Below are 22190 nucleotides of genomic sequence, written 5' to 3'. Positions count from 1 at the left end.
AATGGGATGATCAGATGAGTTATCAATGTCCTATAAAAAAAAATTACAACTATGTACTATGGTGGAGGTGTAAAGTTGGATTTGCATGTTAGTGTAGATAGCGTCCTGACGAAACCGCTGGACAAAGAAAGGTATATACTTTTATTTACTGCAACGGTTTTTTCGTGAAGGATCGATAAATAAAAAAATATTTGAAGATTCAACGCGTTTATGCGAAAACGCTTTCTCAAACCCGCGATCCTTCATTTACAAAACTAATTACCACCGCACTGGCTAGGCAACAGAAATGACAGGAATCACTTGGCTCCAAGTTTACTACGTACAACATAAATATATTAGAAACAAAATATTTTTAATTAAAACACCTACCTTCAATATGTTAATTTATTATATGATATAATAATAATATTTATGCATATATTTGTTTTTAATTTAAGTTCTACCTGATTCCAAAATCAATTAAAACATGCTTTATAAACTATTATTTGTTACAAACATTCAAAATTAAAAGTTTCATGCATTTAAAATGTTAAATCAACTATCATTGGTTACAAATATTCAAAACTATTGATTTAATTCATTCACAAATGCTAAATAAACTATCATTGGTTCAAATATTCATAGTTGCTACTTTGACCGAAATCTGGCGTCTATAAAAAAAATATGACGACGCGTAGAAAACTTAATCTTGAAAAAATGACATCTTCGCATGTTTCTTCAAGGATTTTGAGTGTTTCATTTAAAGTCTTGGGTCATCTGGTTGGATTTGACATCACGTCCAGTAATTGATGCTCCAATTTAAAACCATAACCTCATTGCCAGAACGTTCTCAAAAGACGCCCACATGACAATTTCTTGATTCGTTTATATGTCCGTAGATACAATCCATCAGTTGCCTTTTTCAATAATGTGCAAAGGTAAATTTAAGGATGAGATTGTTTTCTTGATTCCTGAACTATTCAAACTTAATCATTCTGACTTTCAAAAACATGGCGCTGGCCGTGTGAAATTTTCACATCAAAAGTGTATAATAATATAAATATAAAAAGGTGGTTAAAATATAAGTAAAAAAGGGACTCTTTGAATTTCAACCAAAGGTTAGTGGGATGTCTAAAAACACTGGATCTGCATGAATCAAAGTCATTCAAAGCACCTACACTTAAGGTAGCCGCTTTGTTATTTATTTATTTGACTGACTTATGCCGTCCATTCTAACGATGGTAAATACAATTTCTTATAATAGATACAGGCACTAATAAAATATGAAGATGAAGATCATTCACGCAATTCGCTCAGTCACGGAAGTAAGCTAAGAAAAGAACCGAACTGGTAGATGCGTTCGCCACAGACAAAATCGCAAAGATTGGTTGCAATATTCTCTGTGAAAATTAGCAAATGTAACCCGTTTCGATACAAATATTTACTAACATTTATTTATACATTTTTTATTCCAGGTGCCTACTCTGATTTAAAAAAATTATTTTGATGCCGATAATCAACTGAATCAATAGCTTACATCACTGTGGAAATTTATATGGACTGTTTTCACAATTTTTGTTTATATATATTCTTATTTTCTGTATCCAATAAATGTAAAAACTGATGTTTTTTTCTCAAATAAAAATAAATAACTAAAAACCCGGTGCACACCGCTCGTATAACTTACGGTACCATGTGTTATTTTTAATGATGACTCTTATTTTGCACAATATATGTTGTTCTTTGTTGTTTAAGTTTATTATTTGTCCCAACTCAACTCAAGACTTTAGTCTCAGTCCCAAAAATTTAAAATGAAATATATTACAATGAATAAATAAATTTCTAGCACTATATCTGAAATATTCAAACGGATATCCGATTTTGATGCTGACATTGGATAACATCGCCATAAACAAAAACTTTGGATATGAGAATTATAACTTCTACTGACTTCAAAAGGCCTTTATCGGTAATCTATCGGAGGACGGAATTTCTTGAGTAAATGTCTTTCCACAACCATTTAAATTATTTCGTTAAATTTCTCGTTGAAAGTTGGCAAGAGTTTACATAAAATGAACAGATCATATCTCAACAGAAGCGGAGGTATTAAAAAGGAATGTAAATTTGTGTCCCTTGGGAAAATGTTGGTTTTGTACAGTATTTAATTCAATTTTGTTTGGAAAAAGCAACAGAGAAAAAATTTAATACACCGGAAAATCATTTGACACGATTTCGAAAGGGCACGTTCCTTTTTAAACGTTAATTTAATTATGGGAAATGAAGATGAAAGTCTTCGACACATGCGTACCCCCTGTTTATTTATTTATTTACATACAAAAGTTTATTGTACATTAGTTGAGACATAAACCCCAACTCCATGGGACTAAAAGTCCTGTGTTGAGATGGGACTAACAATTAGTTGACACAGACACATGAGTATATCACCACAAATGTAGAATCAGTTTAAAACATCATCTATTAATAAAATAATCCCACCCAAGCTTAAAGTGACGCAAAGAGCGATAGAAAAAAGAATCGCAAGACGAATCAGTGGATCGGGGAATGTACCAAAATTGGGTGGGTAATATTTCTCGGGTGCCGGACGACAGGTGGACAAAAAAGTGATGGACTGGAGTCCGAGAACTGGACGTAGAAGCATAGGAAGGCCCCACACCAAATGGCCCCACGACATCTGAAGAGTTGCAGGTCCGAAGTGGCAAAGGGTGGCACCTGATAAGAAATTGTGAAGGTTCAAAAGGGATGTCTTTGTTTAATACTGGATTCAACAAGAAAGCTAAGTTAAGTTAAGTTAAGCTAAGTGATAATAATAGTACTTACGTATTACTTTGATTTCCTACTCCATATATCATATCTCAATTATCATTTCAATTATGCTTTTGTATTATTTTCCATTTTTTTATATATTTTTTTAATAAATTTTTTACATAAATAACTTTACATATTTAATACCAGGGAATCTTTATAAAATTAGTAAATTGGAAAATGAATACGGAGCTTCCTCTGGTTAGGATAGTCTCCATCTAACATGGCTCGGCTTGTTCTAAGATGCAGATTTTTATGTTTTAAAGTATAAGTAGTTCTATACTAATATAAATGCACAGCTAATCAAATGTAAGAATTTAATAATAATTATTACATAAATATAAAGTATATACTCGTATAAGTGCTCAGAATACATGATGTGTAATACATAAAAATGTGTACCCATTATATGAAGTTATACGTTTATTTATCTACATATATTTTTCAAAAAGATTTTATTATTTTGCATATATGATTATGTATGTATGTTTGTATAATTTATATCTGATTATTTGTTTATATTATCTTCTCTGTAATGCTATTATTTATTGTTTTATTCTTCATTATTTATACTTAATTTCTCTAGATTTTTATTCAATTGCATAACATGTTATTATAATTAAATTCAATTTAGAGCCCCCTCTTAGTACCCACCCACATCAAGTCTTCTTTCATTTCTTACACATCTAGTGTCCATGCGGCTCGACTGTGAAATCATCTCCCATCCACTATCAAAGAGGTTTCTCCAGTAGGTCTGTTTAAATAACGTCTGAAGAAACATCTTTCTCTTCCTTAATCTATCCTCATTTCCACTTTCCTCTTTCCTCATAAAAAAATTATATACAAGTACAGTTATTTCAATATTTGTATTTCTTTAGCTTTTAATTTTATTTTCTATTTAATGCGTTTTTTAACTTTAATTAAAAAATATATTTTATTGGTTAGTCGGAAGCAATTGCCATTTGACAATAAGCCCACCAATGCACAACTTATTATTTATTATATAAAATGATAAAAGTCTTAACCACGTTTGCCTACTTTACAAGACATCGGGTTCTGGACGCCCTAGACAACCGTTGCTGACTATTTGTCGGCAGTTTGTGTCAGAACTACGGGATGCAAACCTGACTTTGGAAGACGCACAGGAGCTAGAACCTGACAGAGATATCTGGAGGCTCTGGAGCGGACATAGAATGATAATGATGAAATAAATATTTTAAAAAACAATAAATAACATGACATAGACTTTCATTTTCCCTTCTTTAATGTCTTCTCCATTTCAAAAATTTAAAAAAAAATGAAAGCCGTAAAAAACATGTGCTAAAAAAAATTGAATAAAGTTATGGTTCAGTTTCTTGTTAAGTAAAAAGTTCAGTATAAACTTATATGAATTTATGACTCAATCAAATAATAAGAAAACGAAAAAACTTTCTGATAAAATTATTATTTCAGTAGATGGGTAAAAAGGATCGAATATTCCGAAAAGTTCCTCAAAGTTTCGACAGCTGTTACACGATTTTTACTTAGCCTTTACACTTTTAGAAGTTTGGAAAACAGCGGAAGATTTTTTCCGATCTAAGTTTGACTTGACAAACATACTGCAAAAGAGACGGAGAACATTTTTGAAAAGGGATTATGCACACAAATCTAAGCATTCGACCTGTCATTGGCCGGTTTAATTGATAACTTAAAACAAAATTATTGATAAAACCAAGTGGTCTTATAATCACAAAGGGTACACACAATGTCAATGCGTCTGCCTCTCAGAGTAATAATTCTCTAGAGAAGCCGTTAAGCTTTATTGCATGTAACAAAAGCGTTACAAATTTTTTGTTTGGTTTTAGTTTGACTTTTAGCTTAGCAAAAAACGGGTAATCAATGGTTTTGGCGTTGTTGTATTGCTGTAATCTGTAGCTAAGTTCGCGGTCAATAATCATAGAATAGTTTTTTCCTGTATGGGTGACTCTATTAGGTGATTACTCTAAGGTCGGCCAATTTTTGACATCATCTTCTTCTTATTCAGCCGTCTGTCCTCCACTGCTAGATATAGGCCTCTTTCATATCGTTCTATTTTTTCGATCGGTTGCTGCTTGCAGCCAATTTTTACCCCCCACAGCAGCTGTGTCGTCGGACCGTCTTCATTGAGGTCTTCCGACGCCTAGCTTATTCTCCCAAGTTCACCATCTGAACATTTTAGAGGTCCATCTTATGGGATCTGGTCGCGCAACACGTCCTGCCCATTGCCACTTCAGTCTTGCTACGCGATCCATGATATCCGCCATACTGGTTCTGTTCCTGATTTCCTCATTTCTTATTCCGTCTCTTATGCTTATACTTGGCATAGATCTTTCCATGGATCGCTGTATGCATTTGAGTTGTTCTACATTTCTTTTTTTGAGGGTCGTGGTCTCTGATGCATATGTAGTCACTGGCAGTATGGCAACTCATATGTATTCCTTTTCAGACAAATTGGAATCTCTTTATTTTCAAGTGTGTGTAATTTTTCCAAAAGCTGCCCAACTCATTCCTATTCTTCTTGGCAGTTCGCCGTTTGATTTTCTTTTCCCAGTTTTATCTTATACCCAAGATATCAGTGGCGAGCCGTGATTTATTTTATAGGTAATCTATTAAAAATGTTCAATAATTTGTACTACATATAAGTACCTACATAACATGTAAGTAATGTAATTATAAATTACTAATTTTTCTGTGGTTCTGTGAAAATCAACTCAAATAAAAATTACGTATACGATTACAAATTAGTCAACAGATGGAAGAGTTGAGAAAATGTGGATGTTCAAACTTGGGCAGAATGGTGAATGTTACACAGTGTGTAAAGTGGCCACTTAAACCAGCCAATGACAGGTCATAAGCCCTGTAAATGCCTAGACTTCCATATTCCCTTCTCAAAAATTTTTCCCTCTCTGTTGAAATAAATTTAAATATGAACAACTCCCTAGGTAGGAAATCCAGCCAGTCTGCAAGCATTTGGACATAATCAAACATTGATGATTACTATAAATTATTATTATTAAAAGTCAAATATAATGGTAAGCTGTGCATAATCGCTTACTTTGACGATTCGCCCCTGCAAGATATATATAGTGGTATATTCATCTAGTATTTCTTTTTCATTTATTGTGAACAGTGAGTATCTGGTTTTCTGGAATTATATTTTTTTTTTGTTGTAATGTTCATATTCAGACCGATTTTACTAGAAAGCCTCACTTTATCAAAAATCATATTATATTTATCCGCAACTAGTGATAGTTTTGTCTTTGAATGCGCCCATCAGTATTAAGACGAAGTTCAGCACTATGGGAATTTGGATATAAAAGGTGATTTCTTACACGCGGTAAAAATTCATTTATAAAATAAAAAACGATTTGTTTGCCAAAATAACATTACAAGTAACAAAATATTTAAGGCGTTACATTGGGACAAAACATCAAACCAGATATGAACGATGTCGATCGCCAAAGTGATAATGTTCAGCTGCCTGACTGCTCTTCTAATCGGCATCACCAGAGGCAGGTTGGTTCTGGAAGCCGGGAGGTAAAACAGTATGTGCTTTTGCTGCTTGAGATAACCATCAGGAACATAAAAATTGAAACTCTCTAAAATGGCATTCTCGATAAAACCTCTTGTCTGAAAAAATGTCACTGTGAATCCGTCCCTTTTAAGTTGCTAACTGTTGGTCCCAAACATGCCCAAGAGAATTAAATTACACAGGACAATTTAATTGTGCAGCGAAATTTCTCGGAAATGTTTGAAAAAATTAATAAAAAAGGTTTTGTTGAAAATAAACTTATTTAAAACGTCCCAGGTTTATGTGAACAATAACAATGAAATAGGTGCGAAGGTTTTTACGGTCACTGTTATCAATATTATGTATCTTTTTTGGGTAATACCGTGTATGTTGGATTTGATCCGACGTTTAGAAAAGACCATTTAGTAAACCCAAAAGATAAAAATCCTCTTGAAACTGAAGCCGTGTACAAACTAAGTTGCCAAGGATGTGATAAAGTGTATATTGGACAAACAGGGCGCACAGCAAAGAAGAGAATTGACGAACACAAAAGAGCGTGTAAACTTGGGCATCCAGACAAATCCGCAATAGCGGAACACTTTATAGACACAGGACATTTTTTCGCCTTTGAACCAAAAATTCTACATAAACATAGTAATTATAGTGCACGAATAATAAAAGAGGCAATTGAAATACACAGACATCCAGATAATATAAACAATGACGACGGGCTTAAATTAAATTCAACATGGTTCCCAGCACTACATATGACAAAAACGAATAGATATGTGCCTACTGCCGGCTGCGACACAGTACAAATTACTAGTACATAAACATAATTATTCTTTCCTACAAAACTAGAAATGTGCCTACTGCTGACTGTGACACGGTACAAATTACTAGTACATAAACACATACATTTCTTTATAAAACACACAGTTTTCCCTGAAGATGGCTCCTGCAATGGTAGCCGAAACGTCGGATCAAATCCAACATACACGGTATTACCCAAAAAAGATACATAATATTAATAACAATTAAATTAAGCGTTAATAATATTTTGAGTTTGTCCAAATTCCTGTAGGACAGGTCATTAGCCCTGTAGATGCCTAGGCTTCTATATTACATTCTCTAAAATGCTCTTCATCTCTGTTGTAATCTGACTTTTTACTTTTAATTTGATTTTCAATTTTATTTTTCAATTTTAACTTTTAAATTTAATTCTTTATTTTAACTTTCAATTTTACACTGTGTAAAGTGGCCACTTAAACCAGCCATTGACAGGTCATAAGCCCTGTAGATGCCTAGTGTTCTATATTACCTTCTCTTAAATGTTCTTTATCTCTGTTGTAATATGTTAATATAAACAGCTCCCCAGGGAGTTGAATCCAGTCCTTGTCTACGAAAATTTGGACAAACTCAAAATATTGTTTTTAATTTTAACTTTTAATATAAACTTTTAACTTAATTTTAATTTAAACTTTTAATTTTAATTTTAACTTTGACTGTTAATTTTAATTTTAACTTTTGATGTCAACTCTTAATTTAAACTCATATATACATCTAGGTATAACGGAGAGTATTTTTCTTTATGTTCCTAATGACTACCTTAGACATAGACAGCTTAAGCTGTTTTATCTTCCTTCTTGCAGAACCAACCTGCCGATGGTAATGCCAGTAGGAAGAGCAATGTCTTTACTCAACCGTATCTCTTCGGATATTGACATCTTTCATATTAGTGAAAAAAAGTTCATAGAGGATAGCATCCTTTTTCTATATGCATTGAATTTTTTTGTTATGTACATAAACGTTTTTAAAATAAATAAATTGAAATAAATTGAAATTGAATCTACTACCTGCATCTAATAAATTATTGTTGGTTGTGAATTTTTACAAAGAAATTTAAATGTTCGTGGAAGCAGAGAGAGAGGGAGGAAGGTAAAGTTGGAGCTATACAATGTCTTCTCACTTTTTATTAGATTTTCATATTTTTACTTTTTTAGAATTCAATTATTTTTCTTCTCACCTCTGGCATTCATAATAAATTAGTGTGAAATCTGTTATTGGTCTTACTTTTTTTAATTGTTCTTTTGTACCTTGTTTTATATAAAGACTGTATGATTTCCTTAATAAATAAATAAATATAGCGCTGTTCTGTGGTGTGATAGATTTTCGGTTTACGGGTAGTAATGTTATTCAACGTTTGGTGTGTTTTGAGAGGCATGGATTCTCTTTTTAAATGTCAGGAAATCTCACTGACTTAAACTTATGATGTTACGGCGTCACGGGTATTATAATTTCAAAATTACAAAACTTTAAAAATCGTTAATACTATACATAAAAACAATGTTTTTTATAACTGGTTTTGGTTGCTGATTTTGATAGTCTATTGATAAACTAAAATGTTTGAAAAAACCACAGAACTTCCTCATTATCGAAGTTGGTTGCACCTGGTAGGTAGGTAAATAAAATAACTGATCATTAAAAAGTAAAACATCTCGATAGAAAACCTTAATTACTTTTAAGCATTTTGAATTTTTAGTTTTAAATCACTAATCTGCTCTTACCGGCATCAAATCCTGGGGCAGTAATAGACCCCAACGTAAACAAAGTAAAGCTAAACAGGAAGAAATCATACAAAAAATGGGCCTTTTGAATACGTGTCACCGCTGTCGACAATGACAGGGCCTGCGTATAACAAAATAATAATTACATTGATAACAAACGCGGACGAATGCAGCTTCTCATTGTGTTATGCTATAAATCTAAAAACACGTATTCAAAATAGTAAATAAAAATATTATAAAGAATTTACTTTTCTACTACAAAGTTAAGAGAAAACGCGGTGGTTGCGAATTATGTTGGTATGCATTGTTAAAATATTGTCACAACTTCAACATCCTCTGTACCCACAACCACTGATCACTTCTCACCTTAGTATTCTTTGATCATCCGCCACAATAAGACCTCGTGTCGTGAATCACGCGCTTATTTTGTTGAACGTGTACCGCATCATAGACTTTGTTTCCGCCGACCACCAGTGTTCAGCTCCAGATTGAGAGCCTATCCTAGTGTTGGTGCCTCTCGCAATTGACCAGTCGGACCACCGCGATTTCATCAAGAACGAATCAGGTTAGTGGCCTGTATTCCTAATCCATCTCATTTCTTGGGGTTGTGACCGGTTGACACTGCATACCGCATATCGAGGATATTCTATTTATTTAATTAAAATAAAATACAGTCCACTCCGCTAAATAATATTGCAGAACTTTTAGGGCTTCGCTCCCCACTATTTCTCGCCCGCATCCGCGTAGGAATTAGTTTTTCAACCACGCGGTCTAACTTTTCTTCATACAAACGTATTCTCGTATTTTCTACCTAGATTAAGGCACAAGAGCAATGATTTTTTTTACATGCTATAGATATTGACCATTGGCGTATATAAATCGCTTTGTTTTTATATGAATTGTATCATATGGGAGTTTGGATCTTAAAAAAAATCAAAATAACGCGCAGTTTTATCTGCCGTCTTTGGACGCACGGTGTACAAATTTGGTAAATAATTTTGAAAAATGAAAAATATACCGACACATAAAATTGATACTGCTACTTTGTTTTGTCCCCTCCTTACGGGGGTGGTATTCGGTTCCTCTGCCTCTGACCACCCAGGGAGTCCTTCTGTATCCAAAGTCGTTCTCTTAATGTAAATATCCGTGTTTTTACTTATGTTTTGTGTAAGTTATGTTACTATAGTTTTAAGAAAATGTTTTTGTAAATTTGGATACGTTTATTTATGTAAATTGTTTGTTAACATTTTTTTTTTTTGGAAAAAAAAACAGAGGCATTGAGGGGATCCTGAGGGGTGAGGACGACGTGTTGGCCTCTGTCCATACGTCCTCCTCCCCCCTCCCTAATCTGCCTAGAGTTTGTATTCCTTAGGAATATTTATAATAACTTTCCTCTATGCTCAGCTGACAGAGAGTCCCCCGGGACTCTATAACAGCTGTGGGTGGATAGTGAGCTTAAGGGTCTCCCCTCAATGCTACTTAAAAATAATGCTGGCTGAATGAGATGCTGAAAACGGGACAGCAAAACTTCGATTTTGTTGATTTTTTTTGGGCAAAATCAGCCCAGCGCCGCCCAGTATCGGGGAGACATGCGAGAGAGTGACAGAAAAACAATGTTCAAACACCTATTTATCAAAGTTTCCAGACACCGCCCATCCTCTTTACAGTTATCGAAATGTAATGTTTTGGGTTCTAATCAAAAATAAACTTTTGGCTTTGTAATTGTTCCACCTGTAATCCTTTACGGTCCGGCAACCCGTCACTGAATACTTGGAAATTAGGAAAATTTAGGGAAATTTAGAAATTTACTAAATTCCCGAGTGAGTTAGAATTAGTTCTCACGTAAAATGGATTACTAAGATCGGAGATTGGAAAACCACAAATTTGTTTGCTCAACGCATAAACTTAGATTTAAATTCTACGGTTCAAACTACACATTCAAAGTATGTACACAGGTTTATTCATAAATACCTGCCTCATGTTTCTGAGTTAGCCCTTAATGTACCTGGCTACCGCACCAGTCACACGAATCTATCTCTTTTCCATGTACCCACAGTTCGCACCAACTATGCACAGAACTCTCCTCTGATTCGCTTGACGCGTAATTATAATCTGTTTTTCAATAACATAGACATATTTAACTGCAGTAAACTCACCTTTAAAACCAAAATTAAAAAACAAAATTAGTTTAAAAGTCCTCCTTACTAGGGAAACCTGTTCTAAAGAGGACTGTCCGGTATTTTTTTTATTTATTATTATTATTTATCCATTTTACATGTCATTCAAATATTTTTTTCTTTTCTTTTATCTTATTTTTTTTTAGCCAGATTTTAATTTCTCTTTTGAAATATTGTTAGTTATCACTTAACTAAATTTTGTGTGGAAGTATATTAAACAATCTGGCAGAAAAATAAGCCTTAACCTTTGTCCAATTGTTGTTTTAAAGGGAGGAATATTGACAGTGACATTATTATTTTCCCTTGTTATGTATTCATGTCCCTGAGCAGGGGGATGACGATGTTCATCTCCAAATCTGCCTACCATCAAAGGCTTTAAAGATTTCTGTTGATGGGGTTCTTATTGGCGCCTTGAGAATAACTTTAATGATGCCTTTTTGTTATTGAAAAATTAGTTTAAGATGTGATGCTGCAGCGGATCCCCACCCTATTAGTGCGTGTTCTTAATGACATTGTATATTTTGTTTATATATTTTTTACGAATGTTTCCAATGGTATCTAAAAAATATTGTTTGTTATTATTTTGTTTAAATGTATAAACTTTAAGACATATCATATTTTATTTAGGAAAAAACGCATTTTGAATTAACAGTGTTTTTTTTATAGAAAAACACTCATAATAAAGTTATAAATATGAAAATCAACTAGGAACCAACCGTAGCCTAAAAGGTCAAAATATTTTTTTTGCGATTTAAGCCAAAAAATAAACTGAAAATCAGAATTTCAAATTCGAAATGTTTGCATAAAAGTTATATCATTACCAGCCTTCATTTTCAGGGCGATGAAAATATGTTCGTTCGTTTATTTAGCAATGAACATAAACAGAGACGTTAATATTTATACTGAGATCATAATCTGAAACCTAATGAAAAAACTTCGGTGTTTGAATTCGTCTAAAGCACACCATTAAAAAGGAAACTCCTGAAAAATCTCATTCAAAATTTATCGTAGATATTTAAACTTAGAAGTTATTCAACCCAAGGAAAGATTTTCCTTTTAATTTTTATTATAATTGATGAAGAAAGTTTGTGACCGGGTTTTAATCATTTACAAGAATACATTTCGTTTTTTTAATTATTTTTTATTATTTATTTTATTTAGTTCTATGATTAACATAGTCTAATATATATTTACAACACAATATTTACATCTATACTTATTCTAACCTTATTTATCACTATTAAACACTATTATACACTTAATATCCTAATTTATAATATTCACTGTTTCATATGTACATTTTCATTAATTATATTCACTATTTACACTATATATTACCTAATATTTTTCACAGATATACTTTTTACATTTAATTTTAAATATATTTACATTTATTTCATTTTTATGCCTTCTGGCATTTCCTCAAATAATTGTATTCCCTTGTACATAAGGCAGTTAAAATAAAAAATAAAATAAAACAAAAATATATAAAACTCAATAGAATCCACAGTAAAAACAAAATACATAGTATAAGACAAAGTAAAAAAAATATATGGGCCTAGCAAAAAACAATTTTTTAAAAACATAGTAAGTTACGAAATAAAAAAATATTTAAAAATGCAATTCCTTCGACTCTTCTATCTGTTGACGTTTGTGCTAAGGCTAAGCCTTAATTTAGTGGCTTGTCAGCAGGTGGAATAGAGGGGATATGGAAGGAGGTTATAAAAAATACCCCACAACACCCAGACCAATTGAGAAAATAATATTTCTTGAAGTTTTATCTTGCAACTGGCGGGAATGGAACCCGCGACGCCAGTTTCACAGTTAGCCGTCTAACCAACTGCGCCATGGCGCCTGTCATCGAGTTATTCTACTGTTAGTGATAATATTTTCAACATCTTTTGTAAAGGTTGTCCGAATCTTTTGTGCAGTAGTTTATTATATAATTTCAGTCCCTGGTTTAATAATTTCGACTGTCCTTGTCTCGTTTTAGAATGTTGAAGATGATTATGTTCTGATATTCTGGTATTGTGTCCATGTTTATTGCAACCTTTTTTCAAGTTTAAGTTCTTCGTCCACAATAACATCAGTGGCTAATTTATGAATAAATTTTAATGATTCAAGTTGAAATAGATCAGTTGTATTTTATTTTTTTAGTTTGTCTAAAGAGCTATTTAGATACTATTATATAAGGGTGGTTTTTGACTAACTTTAATATTTTATTTATCTGTTATATTTATATTTCATTTATATATATTTTCATGTTGAGGGTACAAATTAGAAGAGAAAAAACATAGAAATTATGACTGGAATTTTAATTCTAAGCAAACTTTTTACCGGTGCCCGTCAATCAACAAAATTAGTTTATAAAACGTTAAACCATCATATATCATTACGAACTGTTTACTTTGTGTACCGCTTTTGAAAGCTTAACATATTTTTTTCTAAAACCGACCTAAAAACACTTTGATATAAATGTAAATATTTAATAATGTTAACATATTACATTCTTTCATCTGTTGATGTTTGTGAAGTTAAGAAGTTAAAAATTGAAGGAATATAGATGTTCAAATATAGGGAGAATGGTGAATGTTACACAGTGTGTAAAGTGGCCACTTAAACCAGCCATTGACAGGTCATAAGCCCTGTAGATGCCTAGACTTCTATATTGCCTTCTATGAAATGTTCTTCATCTCTGTTGTAATATGGTAATATAAACAGCTCCCCAGGGAGTTGAATCCAGTCCTTGTCTACAAAAATTTGGACAAACTCAAAATATTGTTGATTTAATAATGTTTTAAATCGCTTTAAACTATTGTTTTAATGCGTAACTTTTTGTTCAATTTAGTAGTCGTTTTCAATTAGTTGGAAAAACCAGTGCTGGAAAATGGAAATCAAGTTGTGACTAAGTTTGCGGGTCTATCATAGGACTACAACCTGATTTAAATTATATTTCATTGATCCCAAACTTTCAAAAATTTCCTTCTACTAAAAAACACGCACTATCCTGGGTTCAAACTAAAGATATTAACTCTTTTTTTCTATGATATATTTTGTTGTCCTTAAATGAAAAGGAATGTTGTTTTTTTTTTCAATTACTCTAAAATAAAAAAGCACCTTATAATATTTTACAGAATATTTTTTTTTCTCTTTCTTAATAATAAAAAATACCATACCTGTCAATTTATTATAGGAGCAAAAATTCATAATCATTTCCTGTACCCCCACGAACAGGCCTTGCCTTTGTAGGATTTTTTCGTTTACTATTTTTACTGTTAATATTTTTTTCATTGCTATGTAATTATCTTTTATTTTTGGTATACTCTGTTTTACCTCTTATGTATATAGAAAAAAACACAAAATTTTAATAAATACAAATATAAAATCCTTCGGCAAATTTTTCGTCATTCGATTTATTTATTTATTTTTTTTATTTTTTTTTTATTTGATTTAATAGCATAATTATACATTTTTACAATTTAAAAAAATTTCACTTGTTATATTTTTACTAAAATCCCACCAAGCCACTTTTCGTAGCTTGTTGGTGAAGATTATATTTATACTGACTTAATAATATTATTTACATTTATAAAAACAATGAATAACATATAAAAATTAACAGCCGGAAAGATCAGAATAAACATGTTTATACAAATAATAATATATAAATTTATTTTTTAAATACAAGAAAATACATGAAAAAATAAAATATTTACACCTAAGCTACTATTCATATATAAACTCTTGATCGAGTAGCCACTCTCTTATTTTGCTCTTGTTACAATGTGAGTTAAATTTAAGTTCTTTTGGTAATAAATTAAAAATTCTAGGTACTAAATATTTGAGAGTTCTATTTCCATATTTATTGCATACTTTTGGTACTACCAAGCCATCATTAGACGTGAAGCGTGTATTATGGTTTTGACAACAATTTTTAAATTACTAGTACAAATCGCAATTACCGCAATGACTATGTACCTACACATAATTGTTGACTGTTGAAACACGAATTTGAAATTTTCTTTTTCAGTTGCCAGGGGCTATAAATTTTGTTCCGACCAGAACTTTGTCAGGGGTAGAAATTCCTTGATATCTGTAAACGTCGTTTTCAATACCCCAAAGAAATCTTTTCCGGAATCTACTTGGCATAATAATATATTTTCTAAGGTATATCACTACACAAATTATATTATAACCTTCAAGAGTTAGGAGAGAACACAATGTTGAGTTGTTGAGAAAATGACGTGGAAACTAAATTTTATTATAATCCTCTATTAGGTATGTGTGGACAGTATACTACGCTACAAAAAGGAACTCGGAGAAACATTGTTATTTTTGGAAACTATTTAAGCGTTTTCAAGAGAAAGAACAGAAGAAGAAGAAAGAGAAAAACAACAGTCAAAGAGCTAAGTTTTCGTGTCTCACAGATGGAACAACAGTCAAGAGAACATAATATCGAAATGCAGTGTATTCCGGAAAATAAAAATGAAAACCTTATTGATTTGGTGACTCAACTGGGAAGGACTGTCAGAATGAAATTAAATGATTCTGACATACTTTCATGCTTTAGGGTGTCTAAATCAAACAAAAGTAGTGATAGACCTCGTTCAGTCATCGTAAAGCTATCTAGCACTAAATGTAGGGACGCCCTGCTTGGTGGTGTTATGAAGTTTAACCGGGAAAACCCAGGAGATAAAATAAATACTTCGCACGTTGGAATTGGAGGAACAAAATTTCCTATATATATTAGTGAACATCTTTCTCCTTCAAACAAAACCCTCCACGCAGCTACGAGGATTAAAGCAAAGGAGAAAAAAATCAAATATGTGTGGACACGAAACGGTCGTATTTTTGTTCGACGGAATGATACATCTCCAGCTATTTTAATTAAGAGTTTAGATTGTCTAAATACTATTAGTTAATTTATAGGTGATTTCTCTTCTTATTTCTTATGCAACAAATGTACATGAAATTGAACAAATAAAATTCTTTTCACTTCGTTAAATATATATTATCAAAATACAAGAGGCATGAAGACCAAAACCGAAAATTTTCATCAAGAGGTTTTAAATAATAACTATGACATAATCTGCTTGACGGAAACTTGGCTTAACTCAACAATATTTAGTGAAGAAATATTTGACCGGCGATATGCTGTCTTCAGAAGAGATCGCGAAACATCAAGTTCTACTTCAAGGCAAGGTGGAGGAGTTTTGATAGCAGTCTCGAAAAAGCTAGTGTCCAATAGAAATAAAACATTTGAAAGTGAAAATGAAGACATTTGGGTGGAAATCAAATCGAATATTACTTCAAACTTTAGTATTTATCTTTGTGTAGCATATATTCCTCCAAATTTAAATATCTCTAACTATAATAGCTGCTTTCAAAAGCTTCAGTACAGATGTCTTCAACGTAAATCAAATTCACAATGCATCATTCTGGGCGATTTTAACATACCTGAAATTAAATGGGTATCAGATGCTTCAGGTAATAATAATTTTCTCTGTCCTACAAATTATACTAGCTCAAAATCATTAATTTTGGTTGACTTTGCATGTATCTGTAACGTTTATCAATTTAATTATCAATGCAATCATAATGGTCGAATATTGGATCTAGTTTTCTCTGATAAAAATAATTTAAAAGTTTTTCCAGTCGACGGTCTTGTAGCAATTGATCAGCATCATCCAGCAATCGAAATTTCATTTGAAATTGAGAATACTCAATTATTGAATGAAAATTGCGAAACTTTCAAATACAACTTTAAAAAATGTAATTACGAACTCTGCCGTCAAGACATATCATCTGAAGACTGGAAGATGAAGTTTGGAGAACATAATACAAATGATATGGTCTTGATTTTCTACAACATTTTATGGGAAATAATAAATAGACATGCCCCATTTAAAAATAGTAAATCAAATTGTAATTATCCACAATGGTTTAGTAAACCATTAATTAAGGTTTTAAAAGAAAAACATAAAATGCGGACGAGGGCGAAAAAATACAATAATCCACTGGATTATGAGGCATTCTCCATCCTAAGAAAAAGATCCAAAGCTTTGCAAAAGAAATGCTATAGAACTCATATTAAATCTGTTGAGGAAGGCTTAGTAGACAATATGAAGGTATTCTGGTCATTTTCTAAAACACAGCGTGCTACTAACTGTATTCCAAAAGTTATGATATATGAAAATGAACGCGCCAGTGATGGAATTGCCGTAGCTGAAATGTTCTCGAATTATTTTGCCTCTGTTTTCAGTAAATCAAACATTGTTCAGAATGTATCAAATACATCCAAAGTATCAAATGATAGATACTACCAATTTAACCTATCTGATTTAAAAATTAACGAAGATGTAATCAAAATTTCTCTAAAAAATTTGGATATTAATAAGGGTCCAGGGCCTGACCAGATACCAAGTATGTTTTTAAAAAACTGCAGTAATGAATTAAGCAAACCATTGTACATGATATTTAATAAATCTCTTAATGAATGTATTTTTCCTGATCTGTGGAAGATTGCTAATGTGACCCCCATCCATAAATCTGGGGATAAATCGTCTGTCACGAATTACAGACCTATTTGTATTCTTTCATGTTTTGCCAAAGTTTTTGAATCGTTAATCTATAAAGTTGTTCTGGAATATGTTAAGCCATTAATTTGTCCCAAACAACACGGTTTTCTTCCTAAAAGATCTATTAATTCTAACCTTCTGGAATATTGTGACTATATTTGTTCATCATTTAATAAAAAATGTCAGGTGGATGCTGTGTATACAGATTTCCAGAAGGCCTTTGATAAAGTTAACCACCATATATTGATACAAAAGTTGGAAGCAATCGGTATACATGGCGATCTTCTAAATTGGATGATATCTTATTTGAAAAACAGAACCCAAATTGTATGCATAAATAAATTTGAATCATCACCTTTAACTGTAACATCTGGTGTGCCGCAGGGCTCTAATCTTGGACCATTATTATTTTTAATTTTTATAAACGATCTTGGCTCCCTCTTAGAGTGTAATTATCTTTTCTATGCTGATGACTTGAAAATATTTCGTAAAATTGAATCAACAGATGATCACGCAATGCTTCAAAAAGATCTTGATTCCTTAAGTGAATGGTGTAAACTGAATGATATGCACCTTAATGTTAAAAAATGCTATCAAATAACGTTTACAAGAAAAAGAACTCAAAACTGTTTTACTTATAGCATTAATAATATTGACCTCAACTCAGTAAGCACAATCCGAGATCTTGGAATCACATTTGACTCACGTTTAACTTTTTCCAATCATTTCAATATTGTTAAAGAGAAATCTTTACAAATGCTGGGCTTCATACACAGAATATCCAAGCCATTTAGAAATGCAGCATCAATAATTTGTTTGTATAATTCTCTTGTACGTAGTAAGTTGGAATTTGGAAGTATTGTTTGGTCACCTCATTATGTGATTTATAAAAATATAATTGAAACTGTACAGAAAAAATTTCTTCGTTCTTTGTCGTTTAAGTGTAACATGGGCAGAATACTTCAATGTTATGAAGAGCGCTTGGAGTATTTTAAAATTGAAAAGTTAGAAACTAGGAGACAAATTATAGATATGATGTACTTGTATAATATAATTCACAATAATGTTGATTCAGTGTTTTGTGTTCAAAGTGTGTCATTGTACGTTCCCCGTAGGCGCCTTAGATCACCTAATACATTTTACCTTCCAATTTTTACAAACAATATGGCACATTTTAACCCTCTTGCAAGTATGTTAAGACTCTATAACAAAATGGAAAAAAAAGTTAACATTGACATTTATCATGATAGAGCAAATAGTTATAAAAAAAACATTACTATGTATCTTAGATCAAATGCCTAATCCTTAGTTTTGTGTATGTAAATTAATTTTGGTCTTTTTTTATTATATCTTATATGTTTTTAATTTCTCTTTTCTTTTCTTTAAAAAAAAAAAAAAAATCTTTCTTTATTTTTACATTTCACTAAACTTAATCTTAACCATTACTTAAATTGAATTTACACTCTTATTTTATATAATTTATGAAAGATGTTGAAGTTCTGTAATTGAGAATATATGTAAAGAACGTTAGTTATGCTCACTTGAAAAATGTATGTATTGTATGTATTCTTGTTGAACTTCCAAATAAATTTAAAAAAAAAAAAAAAAAAAAAAAGGTTTTGCAATTGAACGTAGTTATTTAGAAAGCAGCCAGCCATAAAAAATGGAAACTGAGATAATGGCACTTTTATGAAAAGAGTGAATAATTAAATCTACACAACAGTTGTAATGTTTTTTACTTTGGCAAATGATAAATTATTTATTTTAATTTTTTATGTTTGTTTATTTTTCCATACCTATACGGGTATTTTAATTACAAAAATACAATTAAAAAAAATAAATCTCAAAATTAAGCAATACCGTAATTTGGGAAAAATTCCCACAAAGTGTCTGCCCAAAAATTCCTACTTCCACTTCAGCGTCTGAGCGTGGGCTATTCCTTTTTTAATAATTTATTCGTTTTTAGCATATAAATATGGTAGGACATAATTATGAAAAGTAAAACCAGATTTTCATATGCTGCTAAATAATGCATGCAGTCGTATTTTATAACACAATAAAGAATTTAACTATGTTTTTGACCAGATTTAATGATTTAAATGACAACCAGATCTAATATTGAATGAAATCTCAAACAACTCTGAATCTATGATGAGGGTATTCATTTTTATGACATTTTGACGCCGTGAAATTTTCAGAAAGTTATTACAGTTTTTTGATTTTTGTTTGTTTATTTTTCCATACATATATTATTTACATATAAATATAATTACAAACACACACTTTAGAAAAATACATCCTCAAATTAAGTTATAACAGAAATGGGAAAAAATACCCACAAAGACTTCAGCGTCTGAGCGTGAGCCATTTCTTTTTTAATTATTAAAAAGTTTATATCATATAAATATGGTTTGACCATGAAAAGAAAAGAAAAAGAAAAAAAAAACCAAACTAACATATGCTGAATTTACGAAAACATGATTTATTTGGAGTACGCATTTATTTTTTTTTTAAATATATTTTTTTTTAAAGAATGTGTCTATCTGTTCCTTCCTTGTTAATCCAAGACCTCAAACCTACTTTAAACTGAACCAGTGATTTAATGTTTTGTAGTTCCTTAGTTAGAAGATTGAAGGATCTTGGACCAACGAGTAAGAAGTGCCTCTGTGCAAACTTACTTCTGCATCCTGGAACTGACAGTACACTATCGGATCTATTACAAATACGATTTAAATTATTAAAGATATTTCAGGCACTGAAATAAATATAATTTTCTAAAACTAAGGAGTCCACTCTCTACGTGTAATTTATTATTAGGAAATAGTCTATGTTTTTTGTAAATTATCTTAATTATATTTTTCTGTGCAATTTCTACTGGGCGACTATGCAGTTCCGTGACTCCTCCCCACCCTTTTATACCATTTGTTATTGGGGATTGAATTAAAGCGTAATATACCATTTTTAATTTTTCTTTGATAAATATATTTTTTAGCCTTTGGAAGACATAAGATAAATGTCTAAGTGTATCTGTTAGTTTAGCTATATGTTTTTCCTGGCTGGCTGGTTTAAACAAAACATAGAATTGCCCTTCGTCAATTTGATAACACCAATATCTCATTTTTTCATTATTGTGGACTGGCTACTTTCTGCATAACTACCTTTAATTGTTACCCTGTTCATTGTACCTTTTGCTTCGATTTTTTTTCGTTAGGTTTCTTTGAGCCTTACTTTATGAATTCGGCGTAAAGTTACCCTTAAGTATAGTGGTATAATTCCTTATTATAGTGGTAGAATAACGATGGTAGTCCCATCCAAATTATACCACTGTATTTTAGTGTAACTTTACGCCGAATTAAGAAATATGGCCCTTTGTTTTCCTTTTATATTTAATTTGCTTTTTTTTGTCTTTTTCGTATGACTGTGGAATTCGCTGAAGTTAATTATAACTAAAAATCCTTTATATTAATAAAGGATTTTTAGACCAGTAATATTTAGTTTTGTGTTTTTCAATGCCTTTTATTTTATTTTGTGTTACTTCTGGTAATCAGTTTGTGAACCAGAAATGAATTAATAGAATTTAAATGTTATTTTCAATAAAATAACGCCATATTTATTTCATTTTTAGTGATTTCTTTGTAGAAATATTGGCGTTCTTGTGATTTACTCAAATATTAAAATTTTGAGACTATTTACAAGTTGTAAAATGTTCATTGCAAATAATTGTGTAAAATCACTCTTTTTTTACTTTTCTGTCTACCAGTTAAGAGATACAGGTCTCGTCATCGAGATAAATACCACTAAAAACATTTACTATTAATAATACCTAGACGTTGCACAAAAATACAAAACGTTTTTTTTTTGCAGGAATAGAATTCGGAACCTTCCATGGGTGAGTCAATCGTTTTAACCACTATACCACGGAGTTCCCTAATTTTTTGCTTGCTTATTACTTTGTTGACTTTTTTATTTATTAAATTTATTATATACGCCTAGAGAGCTTTTACATGACAGGTATAAAATTACAATTCAAGCGTTTCATTACAAAAGGTAATAAGTAGGTCTTATGAATATGTATCTAATAAATTATTGTTTTTTATCTATAAATTATTTATATTTATTATCTCGTTACAAACATAAAATTATACATTTATACAAAGTTAGTTAGACTACCCCGTTCTGAAGAAGCCAAAAAAATTATAAAAATAACAGTAATCAATATATAGACACAATAAATGCAGGTAGAAAATATAGTTAAGTATATACCCAAAACAAAAAAATATTAGTAAAAAACATACAAAAAACCCAATAATCCAAATCCAAAATCCGCAGTAATAAAAAAAATACATAGTAAAAGACATAGTAAAAATACATATACGTTAGAGTGAGATGGATATATGACGAACGAACGAACTTACGAAACGAAATTGTGACAGAATAAGCCTTCTGTTTTTTTGCATAAATGATAGTTATACAGGTTTATCAAACGTGTGTTTTTTTTTTATTTCAATGTTTAATAAAAATCTCCTGTAAACGATAA

At 31.2% G+C, this 22190-nt stretch overlaps 2 protein-coding genes across 3 annotated transcripts in view; one reads left to right on the top strand and one right to left on the bottom strand.

Moving 5' to 3' along the window:
• LOC148283028 (uncharacterized) overlaps positions 1–22190 on the bottom strand; it is a 358248-nt gene that overhangs the window by 108519 nt on the left and 227539 nt on the right. The gene's annotated exons all lie outside the window — the stretch shown is intronic.
• On the top strand, positions 6262–16582 carry LOC148283029 (uncharacterized). The gene is made up of 2 exons (XM_088224218.1): positions 6262–6357; positions 15368–16582. The coding sequence occupies exons 1-2, from the start codon at positions 6262–6264 to the stop codon at positions 15995–15997; spliced, it is 726 nt and encodes a 241-aa protein (XP_088080344.1). The 3' UTR covers positions 15998–16582.

The sequence above is a fragment of the Micrasema longulum genome, unplaced genomic scaffold, assembly GCF_059751315.1.
Source record: "Micrasema longulum isolate JH-2025_06_02 unplaced genomic scaffold, ASM5975131v1 h1tg000271l, whole genome shotgun sequence".
Taxonomy (NCBI): domain Eukaryota; kingdom Metazoa; phylum Arthropoda; class Insecta; order Trichoptera; family Brachycentridae; genus Micrasema; species Micrasema longulum.
Note: the sequence above shows the minus strand (reverse complement) of the source record. Positions and strands in the feature narration are given on the sequence as shown.